The sequence below is a fragment of the Homalodisca vitripennis genome, chromosome 5 (genome assembly GCF_021130785.1).
Source record: "Homalodisca vitripennis isolate AUS2020 chromosome 5, UT_GWSS_2.1, whole genome shotgun sequence".
Lineage (NCBI taxonomy): Eukaryota > Metazoa > Arthropoda > Insecta > Hemiptera > Cicadellidae > Homalodisca > Homalodisca vitripennis.
Window position 1 is genome coordinate 34,535,966 of NC_060211.1, and position 17,770 is coordinate 34,553,735.

Genomic DNA, 17,770 nt, shown 5'->3' on the forward strand with positions numbered 1-17,770 from the left:
GGAAACAAAAAAAATTAATACAAAAATAAATGTTAATGTGTTTGGTGTCTTAGGCAACAATTAAAGATATAAAAACTTATTTTAAAATAATTAATTATAAAAAAATATATACCTATATATTATATACACACGTTTAGCTAAAAATCAGAATTCTTTAAGATTTCACATTGGAAGGAATAGCAAATTAACATTGGACAATTCCCCTAGGAAGGTTCACTTCTGGCTGGTTTATACCTTCCAGTTGAACCTACACTGACTGGATACAGTCAAAACCAATGTGTCACTTCAATCTGGGCAACCTTATGGATGTCCAGAAGGAGCACATCTTTAACAGCAAATATTGGGGTGCAAGGATAGATTGATACGTTTAGTCTAATGTGGGAGATGACTATTGGAGTTGGTGAGGCTCCCTAAGTGTTCAGAGCTGTTGCTAGGCTAGACATAAGAGCATGCCACTCCTTGCTTTAATCGGAGAGGCTGGCACAGAGCTGACTTCACCTTCTTCCAAGGAGACATGACTGAGATCAATGGCCAAAATCCTTCCTTATGGATCTTGACAGAAAACTGTCCCTACCCCCAACTTCACTCATTTAGAATTTCCTGTCACTCCAGAAGCAGCACAAAGGTCCTTTTAGGACTAAGTGAAATCTCTCTGTTTCTTGTCTTATGAGAAAAAAGAAACAATCATTGGCAATTGCACATCCACTTGTGTCCAGAAAGTGGGTACAATCTCCAATATAACATGGCCGCCTATTAAACATCAAGAATTAGTGAGTGCAGTGAAAAGTGAGTTTTAAAGCTAGAAAAAGATGTCTAGGGAACACAAAAATGCTCACCTCAGATTTACATAGAGACTGTGAGTTAAACTAGCAATAAGTTATCACTATATACTCACATAAGATCACTAAAAAACATAAATCACTGCTACACACTGAGCTGGCATTCCAACTGCCATAACCCACAAACTGTTATTAATACTTCTCTTAACAACAATTAACAACAATTTCTCTCTTTTCTTCACACTATCAAGACCATTTAAAGAAAAAAAAATTACTTCAGTGACTCAAGATATAAGACAACTAACCATTTCTCACATACAATGGTTTAATGACGTCATTAGGACAGCCAACTCACAAGAAATAGTGACGTATTAGACTTTGTAATAGCATCCAGCTGTACAGCAGAAGCATACAGTACAGAGCGAGGTCACAGACGGGAGCGGTGACCCAGCATCTGCTGACAGTGCAACCTCAGCACCTGACCACACACAACTGCTCTGCCTCGACCACCTTGCTAGCTGTGATAATTATTCATTCTAGCAAATCCTATACTCATCTGTAGCACTGTTTAGTAATGGCAACAACCAGTGATTCTTTCTCAGTTGGAGACATTGTTTTTTGCCAAGCTTAAATGCTACCCACCACTGGCCTGGAAAAATAATTGGAATGTCTCCTCAAATTGGAGAAAAATCTCCAAAATAACAACGTTCTATTCTTTGGTGATAACAAAACTGCTGACATAAAATCCAAAGACCTATTCCTGTATGTCAAGCATAAATATATTTATGGGTTACCCAAGACAGATAGTTTCTAGAAACAGAATATTTAACAAGGCGCTACAAGAAGCTGACACAGCCATAGGTTCAGTAACAAAAACGCATATAGCCTCTCTTAGTAATCCTTCTGATGTAGCTATCTCCATAGAGTCTGAAGATACCATAAACATAAAACCATGTCCAAAACAAAATCAGAAAATATGAGCAAACTGATGAATTTGACCTAGAAACGTCTCTGACTTTAGCAGCAGAAGCTGGGGAATGCTCTACTTCACGAGAACAATATTCTAAAGATTGAAATTACTGACCTCAAACTGCTAAAAATGACAAACTTACATCTCAGCTCAGAGAAGCAAATCAAACTAAATCCTCATTACAGCAAGACATGGAAGGAAAAATAGAAGAACTGGGGGATAAAGTGTCAGCACTAACGGACTTTACTCGCGACCTTTCAGAAAAATAATGACCACCTAAGCAGAAAGCTCACTAAGGAACAAAGACTAAAAGAAGAGTTATTAGCACAGGCAGATGAAGAAAAGAAAAGTAGTGATGCTGTACTTAAACAACTGCAAACGTTGCAAACTAAGTCAGAGGAAAAAAAATAAAATATTTGGAAGCAGAATTAGCTAAAACCACAAAATGGGCAGATAATGAAATTCTCATTCTCAGAAATGAAAATGCTCAATTAATTTCACGAGGGAAAGAGACAGAACAAGAGTTACAGAACTATAAAGTAATTTTGTCGAAAACGGAGGAAGAAGTAGAGGAAAACCCAGTTTAGATTTACTGAGCTGATAAACAAATTTTAAAGTCTACACAAATTCATTCCTTGACAACTTTATGAACTCTGACTCAAATACCCACTTAAATAAAACCAGGGAATAATAAAATTACATCCATGTTGGACAGAAAGGAAAGTCACATTCCTCAGCTAGAGGTCACATGACCAGGACCATGAAGAACAGCCAACTGGATAACACTTTGCAAAAAACAAAACCTGTTCAGTATATCACTCCAAGCTGCTAAGTACAAAGCTAGCACTCAAAGTGTGAATCACACTTCTGAACAACACCACAACTTGACCGCAGAAGCCAGACAAATCTGCGTAAACAACACTGAACCTTCATTGACAACCAGGATTACGCCTTACTACAACTTGACCTCGGACAACACTGAACCTTCATTGACAACCAGGACTACGCCTTACTACAACTTGACCGCAGAAGCCAGACAAATCTGCGTTAACAACACTGAACCAACATTGACAACCAGGACTACGCCTCATCACAACTTGACCGCAGAAGCCAGACAAATCTGCGTTAACAACACTGAACCAACACTGACAACCAGGACCACGCCTTACTACAACTTGACCGCAGAAGCCAGACAAAATCTGCGTTAACAACACTGAACCAACATTGACAACCAGGACTATGCCTCACCACAACTTGACCGCAGAAGCCAGACAAATCTGCGTTAACAACACTGAATCCATACTGACTAAAGTAAGAGAACACATCTTCCCTGTAAGTTCAGCTTTATGTAAGTCAGACAAGGAAAAAACACAATTTACAAAAATCGCCACCTATGTATGCAAAACTGAAGCCTGAAAATCAAAGTTTGGATGAGTTTTTTTGCAATGAATATTCAATTCTACCTTCAGATTATGACTAAAAACTCAGGAAAATTCTGCAGTCACTAGGAACATGATGCCAAAGACTTCTTCTGAGGCACTGCTTCAGATCTCACCAGTTCTCTTGGAAACACTAGGACAGGAGACAGATGAAATAGCCCTGGCAACACCTAATCATCACCTTCCTCTACCGCCACCATCTCCCACAGGAACCTGGACATCAGATCCTGGTGCAAGCAGACGTACGTACACCACTCCAATTCTTTTCTAGACCATACCAACATGTCAAGCTGCAATAGTAATATAAAAATTCCGCAATGCTCAGAGTCATCTTCAACAGAAACAAACTGTTTTTTTTAGGCAGCACTCAGCAGATAAAAAATGACTACCTGACAATATGTCATCAAAACATAATAAGAGGTCTCAATACAAAAATAAACCGGCTAAACCATCTACTAAGTGAAGTATGCCCCAGCCTCTTGGTTCTAACAGAACAACGGTCTCAAGCAAAGCGATATTGAAACCACAAAACTTCTAGGATACTCTCTCGTATCTGAATACTGCAGAAAAGAACATAGACTGGGGGGGGTTGCTATTTATTGTAGAGACAACTTAATAAACAATATAGAGAGGCCATAGACATGAGTAACCACTGCGAAGAAAAACTATTTGAGGCTGCAATGGCAACATATTATAATCAAAGGGAAGCATCTCTTTCTCCTTGGCGGTATACCGCCCTCCCGGGGTAAACATTCAAAATAGCTTGGACATCCTATCAAACATTCTGGACAATAGTCAAGTGCAGAATAGGTCGTTTATTCTGACAGGAGACATAAACATTGACAGATTAAAACCCAACAACCCGGACAGCCTGATGTTTGACAACGAATTGGCAACACACAACATAAGAAGGCTCCCTTTGCCACCAACTCGCATTACAGTTGACACAAGCACTTCAATTGACTGTATATGCACTAATATTCCAGAACATGACCTTAGTGCAACAATTTTACAAACTGGACTATCGGATCATACCGCCCAAATATGTAGCCTGGACTTTTGTAAAAATGACGACAACACGCAAACTCTTCGGCGACAAATGGGAAGGAGAAACCTTGACCAGCTCAAGTCACTGCTTTCCATAAAAAACTGGGGATACTGTCTATAATGCTGAAGATGCGGAAACAGCATATAACATATTCGAAGGAGTGCTGCAAACTGCCCTTGACATCTCCTGCCCTCACAAGAAGAGCAAAAATAAAACTAAGAGTAAACCAATTCATTTACTATGACCAAGAATCAGCTGAGATAAAAGCTGCCTACTTAAGAGCCTCAAACACCTATGAAATTACCGGAAGGGCACAAGATAAAGAAACTATGGTAAACATAAAAAAAGAAGTACGACAGAAAACTAAGGATGTTGCAACAAAATGCAAAATACACAGAAAATAATGACATCTGACAACAAATCCAAAGCTGTATGGGACATAATACATACAGAGACCAATGCCAAACAACTTAGCAAAACGTGTCCTAAGCTAAACATTGACGATGCAGTGGTAGACAATCCTCTTCAGGTAGCTGAACAACTAAACACTTTCTTTACTCAGATAGCAGAAGTGACATTACAGCAAAACAACCAACAGCCAGGAGACAGCAGATTAGAAGAGGACCTAAACCTCTTAAAACCACCCTTTAATACAACCATTTGATCTGACCGCCACAACATGGGAAGAAGTAAGTCAAGTAATACACAACCTAAAAAAACAAATCATCGAGTGGTACAGACGAATACTCATCAAAAGTTGTAAAGCATTGCGCAGTGGAATTGATTCATCCATACTCTTGCATCAATTATAAATAAATCATTTTCCCTGGGCCAATTCCCAACAAAGCTTAAAGTCTCCAAGGTCTATCCCCAGCACAAAAAAGGACCAAAAAACTGACCCAAAAAACTATAGACCCATTTCCTTAATATCAACGTTTCAAAAATTATTGAAAAAATAGTATTGAAGAGACTAATGACGCATCTTACACAACAGGACTTAATTACTGACTGCCAGCATGGCTTCCAGAAGGGAAAAATCTACTTTATCTGCCATCATAAGTCTGGTCGAATCTATAATTGACAGCATAGAGGAGGGACAATTTGTCACTGCCTTATTCCTAGACTACAGTAAGGCCTTTGATTGCTTAGGACACAGCCTCATCTCTAAAAAACTTGCAGCTTTGGGAGTAACAGGTCTGGAAAACAAGTGGTTTGATAGTTATCTCAAAGGGAGATCCCAAATTGTGGAGATTCAGCATACTACATCTGGCGTCACTAGCATGTTCAGATCTTGTCCTCAACCAATTACTTAGAGGAGTCCCACAGGGATCTGTGTTGGGACCCATTTTTGTTTATTCTGCTGACTAACGACTTCCCAGCTTTAATTCAAAATGAAAGTACGAGCTGCAATAAATGTACGCAGATGATACCACTCTTCTTCTAAGAAATGACACAGCTGAACAATTGTACAGTTAACTCTATCACATCATTAGAAAGCGCCATAATCTACAGTAAATTAAATGACTTAGCAATAAACCCTGACAAAACTACACAGGTACACTTTAGCAGGAAGAAAGAGGTACCAGCAAGCATTCCCAATATACCAGTGGCTAACCAGATCAAGTTTTTGGGAGTAACTCTCGATAGCAGACTCACATGGGCAGATCATGTAAACAACATATGCAATAAAATTAGTACAGGCATCTACGTTGTTAAACGTATTAAATGGGTAGGCTCTCTGGAAGCGGCAAAAAATAGCCTACTATGCGCTAATAGAGTCTCACATTAGGTATGGCCTTATAGTCTGGGGAACCTCCCAAGGAAACCTCAAGAGAGTTCTGGTACTCCAAAAGAAGGCAGTCAGGACCCTTGCAACCTTGAGCCACTACAACTTGCCGACAGGCCTACCAGACCCTAGGCATACTTACAGTACCTGCACTTTACATTTATGAAGCCATCTTGCACGTAGATAAACTACATCTGCAGACTCACATGGACCTCCATAATTACCCCACACGCCATGCCTCAAGGCTCACCCTACCTCAACACAGAACAGCTTTATACGAGAAGAAACCTTCATACATTGGCCGGAAATTTAAAAACCTTCTACCAGACTACCTCCGCAGCCTGACAGGAAACAGACTAAAGAACCTACTTCGAGAGTTTTTGCTGAAGAGACCTGTATACACCATTGAAGAGTTCCTGGAATCTGCTAACACTGGAACCACGTGATTTTAAAAATTGAAGCATAAACCTCCTAAACTCACAATGATGACACTATTTAAACTGTAATTATCTAACTTTGCATTATGTATTATATTTTGACAAATTACTGTACTTAATGTTCACGTAATAAAGACATTTTGATTTTGATTTGATTTGAATCTCTTGCATGTTAAGATATCAATATTTGACCATCTTTAACGCCATAAGTCCAAGTGATAATTTTATTGTTTTCAAATAAACAAGTGAGAAACCTACAGGCAACGTTTACACAATTGTCAGTGTTTTGGTATGTTTGAATAAATATTTGTTATATCAACAACTGTATGGTTAGTGTTTGTTGTACTGAATGCAATAGAAACAAAATTTAGTTGTGTGTAAAATTTCACTAATTCTTTATCATTGAGTTCCTCTTATGTTTTAGATACGGTAGCTAAGTAACGTGTTTGGTTTATTTCACTGAGTGGCCAGTAAATCAAAAGGGCTTTTTGTATTATTTTTTGGTAATTTTATTTCAGTAATTGTAAGATTGAGCATGACAATATAAAAAGAGAATACTCATTTAGAGAGAAAAGAAAAAGGTCATTTAGACATTAAACTGTCTTAAGAATGTTCTGTTATTATTTTGGAGTTAATATTAGAACCAACTTAAGATCTCAGAAAATTGTTTAGAAAATCAGGGTAATTGCAGTGGGAGCTTATTCAGCAATTTATTCAGTTTTATAAATGAAACATTTTTCAGCTTGATTGTAGCAGCACTAAAAAATCATCTGAATAAAATTATTTTGGGTTCAGAAATTCTATATTTTATGCAAGTACAAGCAAAAGTAATTTAACTATACAGGGTCATTGAAAAAGCTGGGCCCGATTTTAATTTATAATTTTAAAATTATTAATGTAGCGATTTAAGTGAAACTAACATCGTAATACAGAAAAGAATATTGGAGTCTTAATATTGTCATAGGACTGATCTTGAAGTTGTAACATTGCGCATGCGCAAGTGCCATCTTGACGTGCACCAATTTCCAGCTCAATGGATTGGTAGAGGTGGTCCTGTTACGTAGTTACCAAGACCTGACTTAACTCATTTGGGCTTCTTCTTTTGGTGTTATGTTGTCTACGCTGTAAAGATCTGGGACTTACAACACTTGAGGGAACAAATCAACACTGCGATTACAACTGTGACTCCTGACATGATTGAGCGGACCTGGATGGTGGTCGATTTTCACTTAGATGTCTGTTACGCCATAAAGGTGCTCACACAGAAACTTATTAAAGTATGTAACGAAACCCTTTTGAGATTGTCTATATCTTTTGGTGCAAAAGAAATTAAAGTATCTTTATTACAACTTTACTTATTAATGTTTAATCTTTAATCCATCTTTTTCAATGACCCTGTATTAGGCTTCCTTTAATTTTATTGATGTAATCAAAACAATTGTATTATGTTGTACTCAATGTATGTTTATCCAAGGGAAGCATCTAGAATCCCACACTTAGTCGTAGAAAAACCTTTACACCTCCCTTACTTATGTTTATCCCTCAAATCTAAGGTTCCTGCAAAAACTAGATTAATATGCTCATGTTCTCTAATATCCTTTGGGCTCAAGGTATAAGCCCTAGGCACCTTTTCTTTGTTCTAAAAATAGCAGGACATTTCAGTCATATGTGCTTCGCTGGTTCTTCTGCCTGACTACAGAGTCTACATTCATCAGTCTGGCTTAATCTCACCTTCATCAGATGTGTCTGAAAAGGGCCATGTCTTGTTAGCATTCCAAGTACTATTTGTATATCCTTCTTGCTCAAGATCTAATCCATCTTTTGGCATAAGGAGAGATACAAATATTTGATTGCCTAAGATCTTTCTCCATATCAGATCTGACCATCTTTTCAGACACACATTACGCTCTTCCAATCAACGTAAGCTTACATTCTTAGGTATGTATTTAATTGTTCTTATTAGTACAATTATTAGTGATAAAAACAACTACTCTGATCAAGTAAAAAACTTATCATCTCTTAACAACTCTTTAAGAAATATGATACAAAAACTAGAGGCTGAACTAAATGAAAAAAAAAAACAAGAAATGTGATGAGCTCAAGATCGATCTTATAGCAAAAAATGAAGAAATAATATCTCTAAACGACATAATTCAAACCTCAGAGCTACAACATAGAACACAGGAACATAAACTTTCAGAATATGAAACCACTATGAGAACATTCACAAAAACCTTCTTAGACAACTTCAGGTCATATATAACTTCAGATTACCTCATACAACCCTCCTCAATAAGGGAACTAATACTAACAAGCCCCAACTCAAATAAGCATAAAAAAACAATCCACTAAACCTCTTTTCCAAAGTGAAAATCTACAGAAAAAGGAAAATGATCTCATTCCTATTATTACTAATAATAAGCAAAGCATGCCCAAAATATATGGCATATTTAAAGTACATAATGGCCCACCAGTGACAGCAAAAAAACTACTGAAAGATGAAACTTACAAAGAACTACTGCAAATATTCACAGACGAGATCAACAGCTCAAAAAAAACATTCAACTAACTCAAGCATCAGCAGCGACTCAACGTTCACAACCAGCACGGTTGTTGCTCACAGTTGTTCCAGCTCACATCACCCCATTCCGAATCAACAGAACAACCACTCTAAAGTGCCTCACACTACAACCTTTTTTTTAGAAACAAACAGCCAGAAAAAAACCAAAGAAAAAACACCAAATCATCAAGCAATTCTTACATAACAATAATGCACCAAAACATAAGAGGATTGGCCAAAAAGACGAACAGACTACACCATACTCTAAACGATACAAATCCAAGCATTTTAATTCTGACTGAACATGGACTGGAAAAAACAGAATTAGAAGCTACAAAAATTCCTGACTACACTCTAATCACCCACTTTAGTAGAGAAGAACGTAAACTAGGAGGTGTGGCAATATATTCCAGGGAATCCCTTGCTAATGTAATTACAGCTATTGACATATCAAGCTCATGCCAAGAATTGACTTTCGAAGCAGCAATGGTTCGCATGCAAACAGGAAAGAAAAAATATATCTACATCCTAGGAATCTACAGACCACCAACTGGAAACACAAGATCCGCCCTTGACCTACTATCAGACACACTGGAATTTCAAGATGTGCACAAGAAAACTTTATTAATCATTGGTGATATAAATATCGATAGGCTTGTCCAGGATTTTAAAAACACCATGCTGGAAGAAGAGCTAAGTGCACAAAATATCTGGAGATATCCTTTAGGGGCCATCAGAATAACCCATGACACAGCTACTTCAATAGACTGCATTTGCTCAAATATACCACACGCAGATATTACTGGACATGTTGTGCACACTGGTCTATCCGACCATTCTGCACAGTGTGCCTGCTAAAAACACCAAGAAGACATTCCACAAAATTTCATAATGAAGAGAAACCTAAACAATACTAACCTTAATAAACTGAAGGATTACCTCCATCTACAAAACTAGGAGCATGTCTATTCCTCAGCCAATCTTGAAACTTCTTACAACGCATTTCATAGTATCCTTCAAATTGCATTGAATTCTACATGCCCTCTAAAGAAAACTAAAATCAGCACTAATAAAACACAGATTAAGTACTATGATCCTGAAGCAAGAACTCTTAAAGAAAACTTTCTGAAGGCTTTACACAAATTTGAATTAACAAACAAAAATGAAGACAAAGAAGAAATTATTAACAGAAAAAGGATATATGACATGAAATTAAGGAACCTACAATTGTCTTCCACAGCAAATTTAATACAACAAGCTGACAAACCTCCTGAGACCTAGCACAAAATTAGTTTGGATCAAAGGCTCTATGGCAAGTCATAAACAAAGAAAGGAAGGGAAAATGTGAAGAAAAGCTCCTCACGGAACTAGAAATAAATGGTAAACTCAGTAAAAGCACAAAAGAAATGGCTGAGTATTTCAACACATACTTTTCAAAGGTAGCTGAAAATACCCTTGATCAAAACAGAGAAATTGCAATAGACCCAGGTACGTCAGTGAGTGGAGAGGAACCTCTCATTCTAACATCTCTTACCTTAACTTCAACATCCTACAAAGAAGTTAAAACAACAATAAACTCCCTCAAAAGCAAAACATCAAGTGGAGTAGACGAGTTTTCTTCAAAGATAATAAAGCATTGCTCTCAAGAACTTATCTCACCTCTAGTTAGTCTTATAAATAAATCATTCAAAGAAGGAATATTCCCGTCCGCCATAAAAATCAGTAAGGTATACCCTAAATACAAAAAAGGACCAACTAAAAGTGCGAAAAATTACAGACCCATCTCTCTCATTTCCACTTTCTCCAAAATCCTAGAAAAAATAGTTTTAGCAAGATTAATGGCACACCTTATTCATCACAACCTCTTAACTGACTACCAACATGGCTTTCGGAAGAATAAGTCGACGTCTACAGCTTTAACAGCACTAATTGAGTTTGTCTTAGACCAGATAGAAAGTGAACAATACACTTCTGCCATTTTCCTAGACTATAGCAAGGCTTTTGATCGCCTGGGCCATGACTTGATATGCAGTAAACTTGAAAGACTAGGTATAAGAAACTCAGCTCTAAAATGGTTCAAAAGCTATCTAACAGGATGCTCCCAAATTGTGGAACTGAAAAACGTATCAAATGAAGCTACAATAAACTGCAGATCTTCAAAAATCGAACTGACAATAGGAGTCCCACAAGGCTCGGTATTAGGTCCGATTCTTTTCATCTTGTTTACGAACGACTTCCCCAAGCAAATCGCAAGCGAAAATGCCACTGCAATCATGTACGCAGATGACACAACAATTTTACTCAACGACAACACAGCTCAAGGCCTTTACCTTAACTCAAAATCAGTCTTAAGCAAAGCAATCCTTTACTCAAAGAACAATAACCTCACAATTAACCCTTCCAAAACCACATCTCTAAATTTCAGCACGAAAAAAGACATAGTTCCTCAAATGGATGATGTAACAACAGAAACCCATACAAAATTTCTCTGTGTTATACTTGACAACAAATTAACATGGAAAGAGCACATAGACCACCTGTGCAAAAAAATCAGTGCTGGAATATATGTCGTCTGAAGAATTAAATACATTGGTGGACTCTCTGCAGCAAAGACAGCTTACTTTGCCCTGATGGAATCACATCTTAGATATGGCTTGACAGCGTGGGGAGGAACTTCAGCACACAACATTAACCGAATCCTTGTTCTTCAGAAGAAAGCTATAAGGATTCTTGCTAATCTTGACCCTCTACAGACTTGCAGACCAGCTTTCACCAACCTAGGAATCCTCACAGTGGTGGCTCTCTACATACTTGAAACCATAAAGCATGTAGATGAAATAAACCCTATAAGAAACCATGATCTACACCACTATAACACTCTTCATGGCTCCAAGCTGGTCCTTCCAGTACATCGAACTACTCTCTGGGAGAAAAAAACCTTCTTATGCAGGCTGTAAACTGAGGAACCACCTACCGGACTGCCTGAGAGACCTGACTGGCAATAAGCTGCACCAGGAGCTGAAGAAGTGGGCTGATCAAAAGACCGGTCTACTCACTAAAAGAATTCTTTGAAAATACTGAAAAATAACATGTACTTTTATGTATTTATGACACCATTGTAATTCTTAACAAATTTGCAATTGGGTCAAGACTAACTTGTGCAGGTATCAGATTGAAAATAGGCAGCTGTATACCTAGAGCAGCAGTTCGGCAGTTTTCCTCCTCAATGATTTCACATATCATCAAAAAGAAAGGGGTTTTGGGTTTCAAAAGATGGTGTTATTGTCTGAAGAGGTGCGCCAGCTGAAGAATTGCAGTATTGTGTATTTTGCCATGCATACAGCAGTTACAGAATGAATCTTTGTTTAACAATTTGTTTACTAATTGATTTCTTTATATATGCAGTTGATTATAAATAAAACTATAGAGGGGCTTGAAATTTACATAAATACATAACAAAATTGAACAGGAGAGTGGTTTTAGGCTCTGGAAGACATGTTTGGTGAAGCTATGTAGAATTTTCCATAAGTGCTACCACAAGAAAAATTGCAATAAGCTGATTTTGTAACTAAGGATGTCCAAAACCAAACCCTAGAGTTTTATAACAACAACAAAAATTGCATTTGTTCAGTGGCTCCACAAATAGGTCATTGGATCAAATTAGTTGGCCTTGATTCTTTAATCATTTGTAAAATACACTTTTACTTATTTTGTGTCTGCATAAAGGTCTTATACCAGAAACTATTGGTGAATATTTTTATTGGTGGTGGTATACGATAGAACATGATCAACAATACTTAAAATGTATTGAAAAAAGTCATTGTTTACCATAATTAATTTGATGCAACTTGAGTTATTTTGACAGAACCTTTTAACATTAAATGAATTTTGCAATGTTAACCATGTGATAGTTACCAATAAGGCAAATAATTACTTAAAATGAAACTGATGCCTTTATTTTGATAGTTTTCACAATATTTAATGTGGAAAAACTAGTCAGTCAAGTGTGCTGATTCAGACATGAACTGAGTACAATAAAAATATTATTATCAACCTGATCACGTTATCCTTAGTCAATAGTATTTTTATTGTTAAAGAACGTGTCCAAATATCTAAACCTTCAATACAAGAAGTAGTTCAGATTACCAGGGAAAGAGAAAACAAAAGCTGTCATAATATTCCATATATAAATATATAATTTTTATATTCTGTCATATACATGCATGTCAATTATAGTAAACAATGGATACAATACATGTACCAAAACCATTAGTTGCACTTTAACTAAAATTATATTATTGTATTATGATTTTCCTACTTGCCCTATAAAAATAAAGATAACTGGTCCATAATGTAAACGAATGATGGCCACAAGATAATCAAATTATCCTTTGGGAAGCAAATTTTTAGGTACAGTCAGTAAATATCTTGTTGTGAAGTCCAAATTCCTTGTCTTATTTGTTTCCCTATATACAATAAAACAGATTACTTTAAGTTTGTAATAAGTTGCTAGCACTGTAAATGGAAATTGATAGAAGAATAGGGTAGAATCAGTTTAGGACAGGTTTTTGGAGCATGGAGGGTTTGCTATCTACTAGCATTACAGACCATGAGAAATCTTTGACTTGGAAGGATTCGTATGGAAATTACATGAGGATTATCAACTATGAAAATAAACCTAAAGAATATACTGATACAACAGAACGTTACAACAATGGTAACGCATAGACGGACCTATGTCTTGGACCTGTGTACCAAGTTTCAAATCTCTAGGTCCTTTCTATCAAAAGTTATAGTATAGATGGATGGACAGACATATGGACTGCTCTTTGATCTTTTGACCTTAAAATCAATAAGGTTCTTTCTTAGATCAAGAGAAACTTATGTACCAAGTTTTAGTCTCTAGGAACTTTCTATGAAGAGTTATAGCACAGATGGACAGAAAGCATGATCTGAAGAAGGCCTTGTTGAGACCTAACTAAGTAATGTTTTTTCTATTGTAAATGTACTAATTGCTTAATGCAGACCTTAATAAATCGTTATAAGTCCTGCCTGACTTCCAGAATAGCCTTCTCACTTATTGTGTAGGAAATACACACTGACGAGCCTCTAGAGAATTCACTACACTTATGTATTGGCAGAATACAACCCAAGGAGACTGAATCTCTCAGCTACAAGAATCTTCAGCATCCTCAATAGATATTGTATGTATAAACCTAGACAAGGATAGCATATAACTCCATCATATTAAATAAAACAGCAATTAATAAGACATAATTTCTGGGAATGGATATTGATAAAATGCTTATTAGAGGTTCTCATGTGGATTTTGTGGAAAGATATCCTCGGGTATTTTTGTCTTTGGAAACATAGTGACTGTCATATGTTTTTTACAAATTTAATTTAAACATATAATTAGCTGAAAATTTTGTTTACAAATTATGTCGTCCATGATCATTGTTCATGTCTTGTTTATTGTTTATCCTTTCTAAAGCTCTCCCTGATTGAGAATGAACATGTTCTTTTATGTCAGTTAATGTTACAATTTAATATACTTTAGAATGTATTGAATTCTCAAACCAGAAATGTTTATTAGTGATCCTACTTCAAGTAATGCTACTTAAGAATGGACAACTACAGTTTATTTAACAACTTAACTAGTATTGATCTTTTTCCCTCTGAACCAGACAAACTGAAGATTTTAATCAATCTCATATCATCAGATGTAGATGGGTAGCAATTACGACAAGTACGATGAAGCCATATTTGTTCTCGGTGGTTATTTATTAAACCTTCATTGAAGTGTTTGGAACACACAATCTAGCTGTACGAAGGCAAAAGCCAGGTGACTATATCGACCAGTATCTTCAAGCTCTTCAGGTGTTTAAATAAGGAATATCAGTTTAAAGCTGTAAGGTATATAAAAACCGAGATGATTTTGTACGGAATGCTTTTATTAGTGGTCTTCAGTCTAGTGGTATTTGTCAATGCCTTTTAGAGAAGTCATCGTTTATTTTTGAAGAAGCTTATAATAGCTTAAGAAGCTGTCTCAAACTTTCCTGTGAACCGCTTTCCTTTAATTTAGGACTACAACCTTTTATCAATAGATTATCACTTCAGACATGTTCAGTCAAACTTCAAAATGAAAGTTACAAACCAGAATAGTTAGCATGAATAAATAATAAAAAGACCTATTCCTGTCCCCCTTCCTTTTTATTTCCGCCATCTTGTTTCTTTCTGCTGTGACGATTGCCATTTGCTATTGGCTTCTGGTCAGTCGTAGGTGGTTGGTAGACAAATGCAGACGTATTGTGACCTGTATTCTGTAGAAGTTTTAATTATTAGTGTTGTGTATAGTTTTTTATTAAGTGCATGTTTTAGAGTTAGTGAAGTTGACACACAACATGGTGGTTGTGATTCCTGACTTAGGCGTGCTACAACGCTTTGGTATGCTTTGTTTATTTTAACCTAGTTTGTAATTATGTATTAGGTTATCCCCCCCCCCCCCCACCCCCCCCCCCCCCCACCCCCCCCCCCCCCCACCCCCCCCCCCCCCCACCCCCCCCCCCCCCCACCCCCCCCCCCCCCCACCCCATTAGGAATTATCTATTTAAAGTTTACTCACTCAAAGGAAAGGCCTAAAACATGATGTGGAAGAGAAGTGCTTAATTCACTTTAATTGGCATTAAAACATAGTCACACAGAGAACATTACATTTAAAAAAGTCTTTTGATTACAAAAGCTACTTAAAAACTATTTTTTAAATCTCAAAACTTAAATTAAAACATATTTTATTATAAACCAGTGGCACTGCCGGATTCAAACTGACTATCAGCCTTGTGACGTCATACAGACAACCTGTTCCAGACAACTGCAGGCTTCTTATCTACAACATTGTTCACCAGTTTGCAGCTTATCTCTAATAGCTTTGACAGACTCTTTCTCCAAATCATTGTTGTTCTTTGTAGATTACTAGCTGGTAGTTGTACTCTATTTATTTAAATCACAGGCAATTTGTCACTAATTTATATATTTGACTTGGCATAAACTAAGTAGAATATTTATATTAAAGAATATTTCAAGTTGCTTTTTAATTATTTTCTAAAACTTTATAATAAAAACATATATTATAAACGTATAAAACTGTAAATAGTAATTAAATTTTAGATAAAAAGATTTGGTTGATTTAGATAAAATGTTTTTGGAATAAAAAGTTGTTTTAACTATGTAATAAAAAATTACTGTAAAATATAATTTGTAAATATAGTTTCATAGTTTAAAACTGTTGATAAAATATTACAATTTGATACTTAATATTAATGAACTTAAAACTGTAAACTAATTTTACTCTGAAACTTAGTTAGAATAATTTTTCCCTTAAATATAAGCCATTTTTTAGTTATCTTTTGACAAAATATTTTTTCTTGTGTCTTGAGTGAAGTTGTATTTTGATTTCATTGTATTATTTTTAAATATATTTTATTTTGATTTTAGTTATTAATGATATTAAAAAGAAAACAAAAATTGTAAATGGCTTCTCCCTCAAACAGCTTGTCATGTAATGTACCACCAGGCTGGGAACGGGTGGAAAAGAAGCGCCCATCTGGGTTAACAGCAGGGAGAATTGACGTCTCGTACATATCACCAGGAGGAAAAACTGTATGCAGCAAAGGCGATCTAGAGAAGTACATAAGGAAAAAGGGTCTGAAACTGGATGTTAACGCTTTTAATTTTTCAGCTGGTGCGAAAAAGAAGGGTCGCACCATGTCATCTGCTGAAAGCTCTACAAGTCAAAGCCCTAACAGTGAAACGTCAATCACCACTCCAATTGAGAGTTTAGATGGAACTGAAAGTGTAACAGATTCCTGCATAACTCCACAAGAATCCCAATCAAACCAAAGTGATGCAGAGGAGGCTGCGCGTGATCTAACACAGAACTCCTGACTGATAGGGGTGGTACAACGGAGAAAAATAACCTTGATCGTACAAAAGAGCTATTAAGTAAAAAATACCTCACTGATCTTACAATACAACCGTACCTAGAAATTTTGAATAACAGGTTTCTTCAGAAAAAGTCCTGTATTATTCTCAACCCATTGATTGTACACGGCTTAAAAAATCTGACAGATTCTTCCTTCTTAACGGAACATCACGACTTGAAATCCAAGAACGTGATTATTATGCCAGTAAATGATTCAGAGGATCTGTACACAGTTGGCCATGGGACGCATTGGAGCACATTAGTTTACGATCGTGCAGCTAACAAGTTTTTCTACCTGGATTCAGTGAACAACCTTAACCTACCGGCAGCAAAAATTGTAGCACAGAAACTAGGAAGTCACTTGGGTCTTGACATAGAAACCTCCGAGTTTGTGTCACTTAAGAGCCCTCAGCAGTCGAATGGCTTTGACTGCGGGGTCTTTGTATGTTGGAATGTGGAATCCCTAGTTCAAGACATCACCATGGATTCAGCTTTGAACTTCGGCTTTTTGCAAAATGCCACTCTTAGTGCAAAAGAAGTAATAACCAAAAGATCATTAATTGCGTATGTATTATACAGCTCTTTACAAATTACAAAAGAAGAACTATATGATTTAATGATCAAAAAGCCTGGAAAACGTCATGAAGAGGGACAATACACAACCAATGTGTTAGAGAGGGGAGAAAGAAGGCAGGGAGGCGACAGTCAATGGTTCAAAGTGGCATCCTCACGGCATTATGGACAAAAGCAGCGAGGCCCAGCCAAATTTC

General features: G+C 36.6%; 1 protein-coding gene across 1 annotated transcript; it reads left to right on the forward strand.

Moving 5' to 3' along the window:
• Positions 1 to 16,549: 16,549 nt before the first annotated feature.
• Positions 16,550 to 16,963, forward strand: LOC124363416 (methyl-CpG-binding domain protein 3-like). Its single transcript, XM_046818666.1, has one exon. The coding sequence runs from the start codon at positions 16,550 to 16,552 to the stop codon at positions 16,961 to 16,963; it is 414 nt and encodes a 137-aa protein (XP_046674622.1).
• Positions 16,964 to 17,770: the final 807 nt, after the last annotated feature.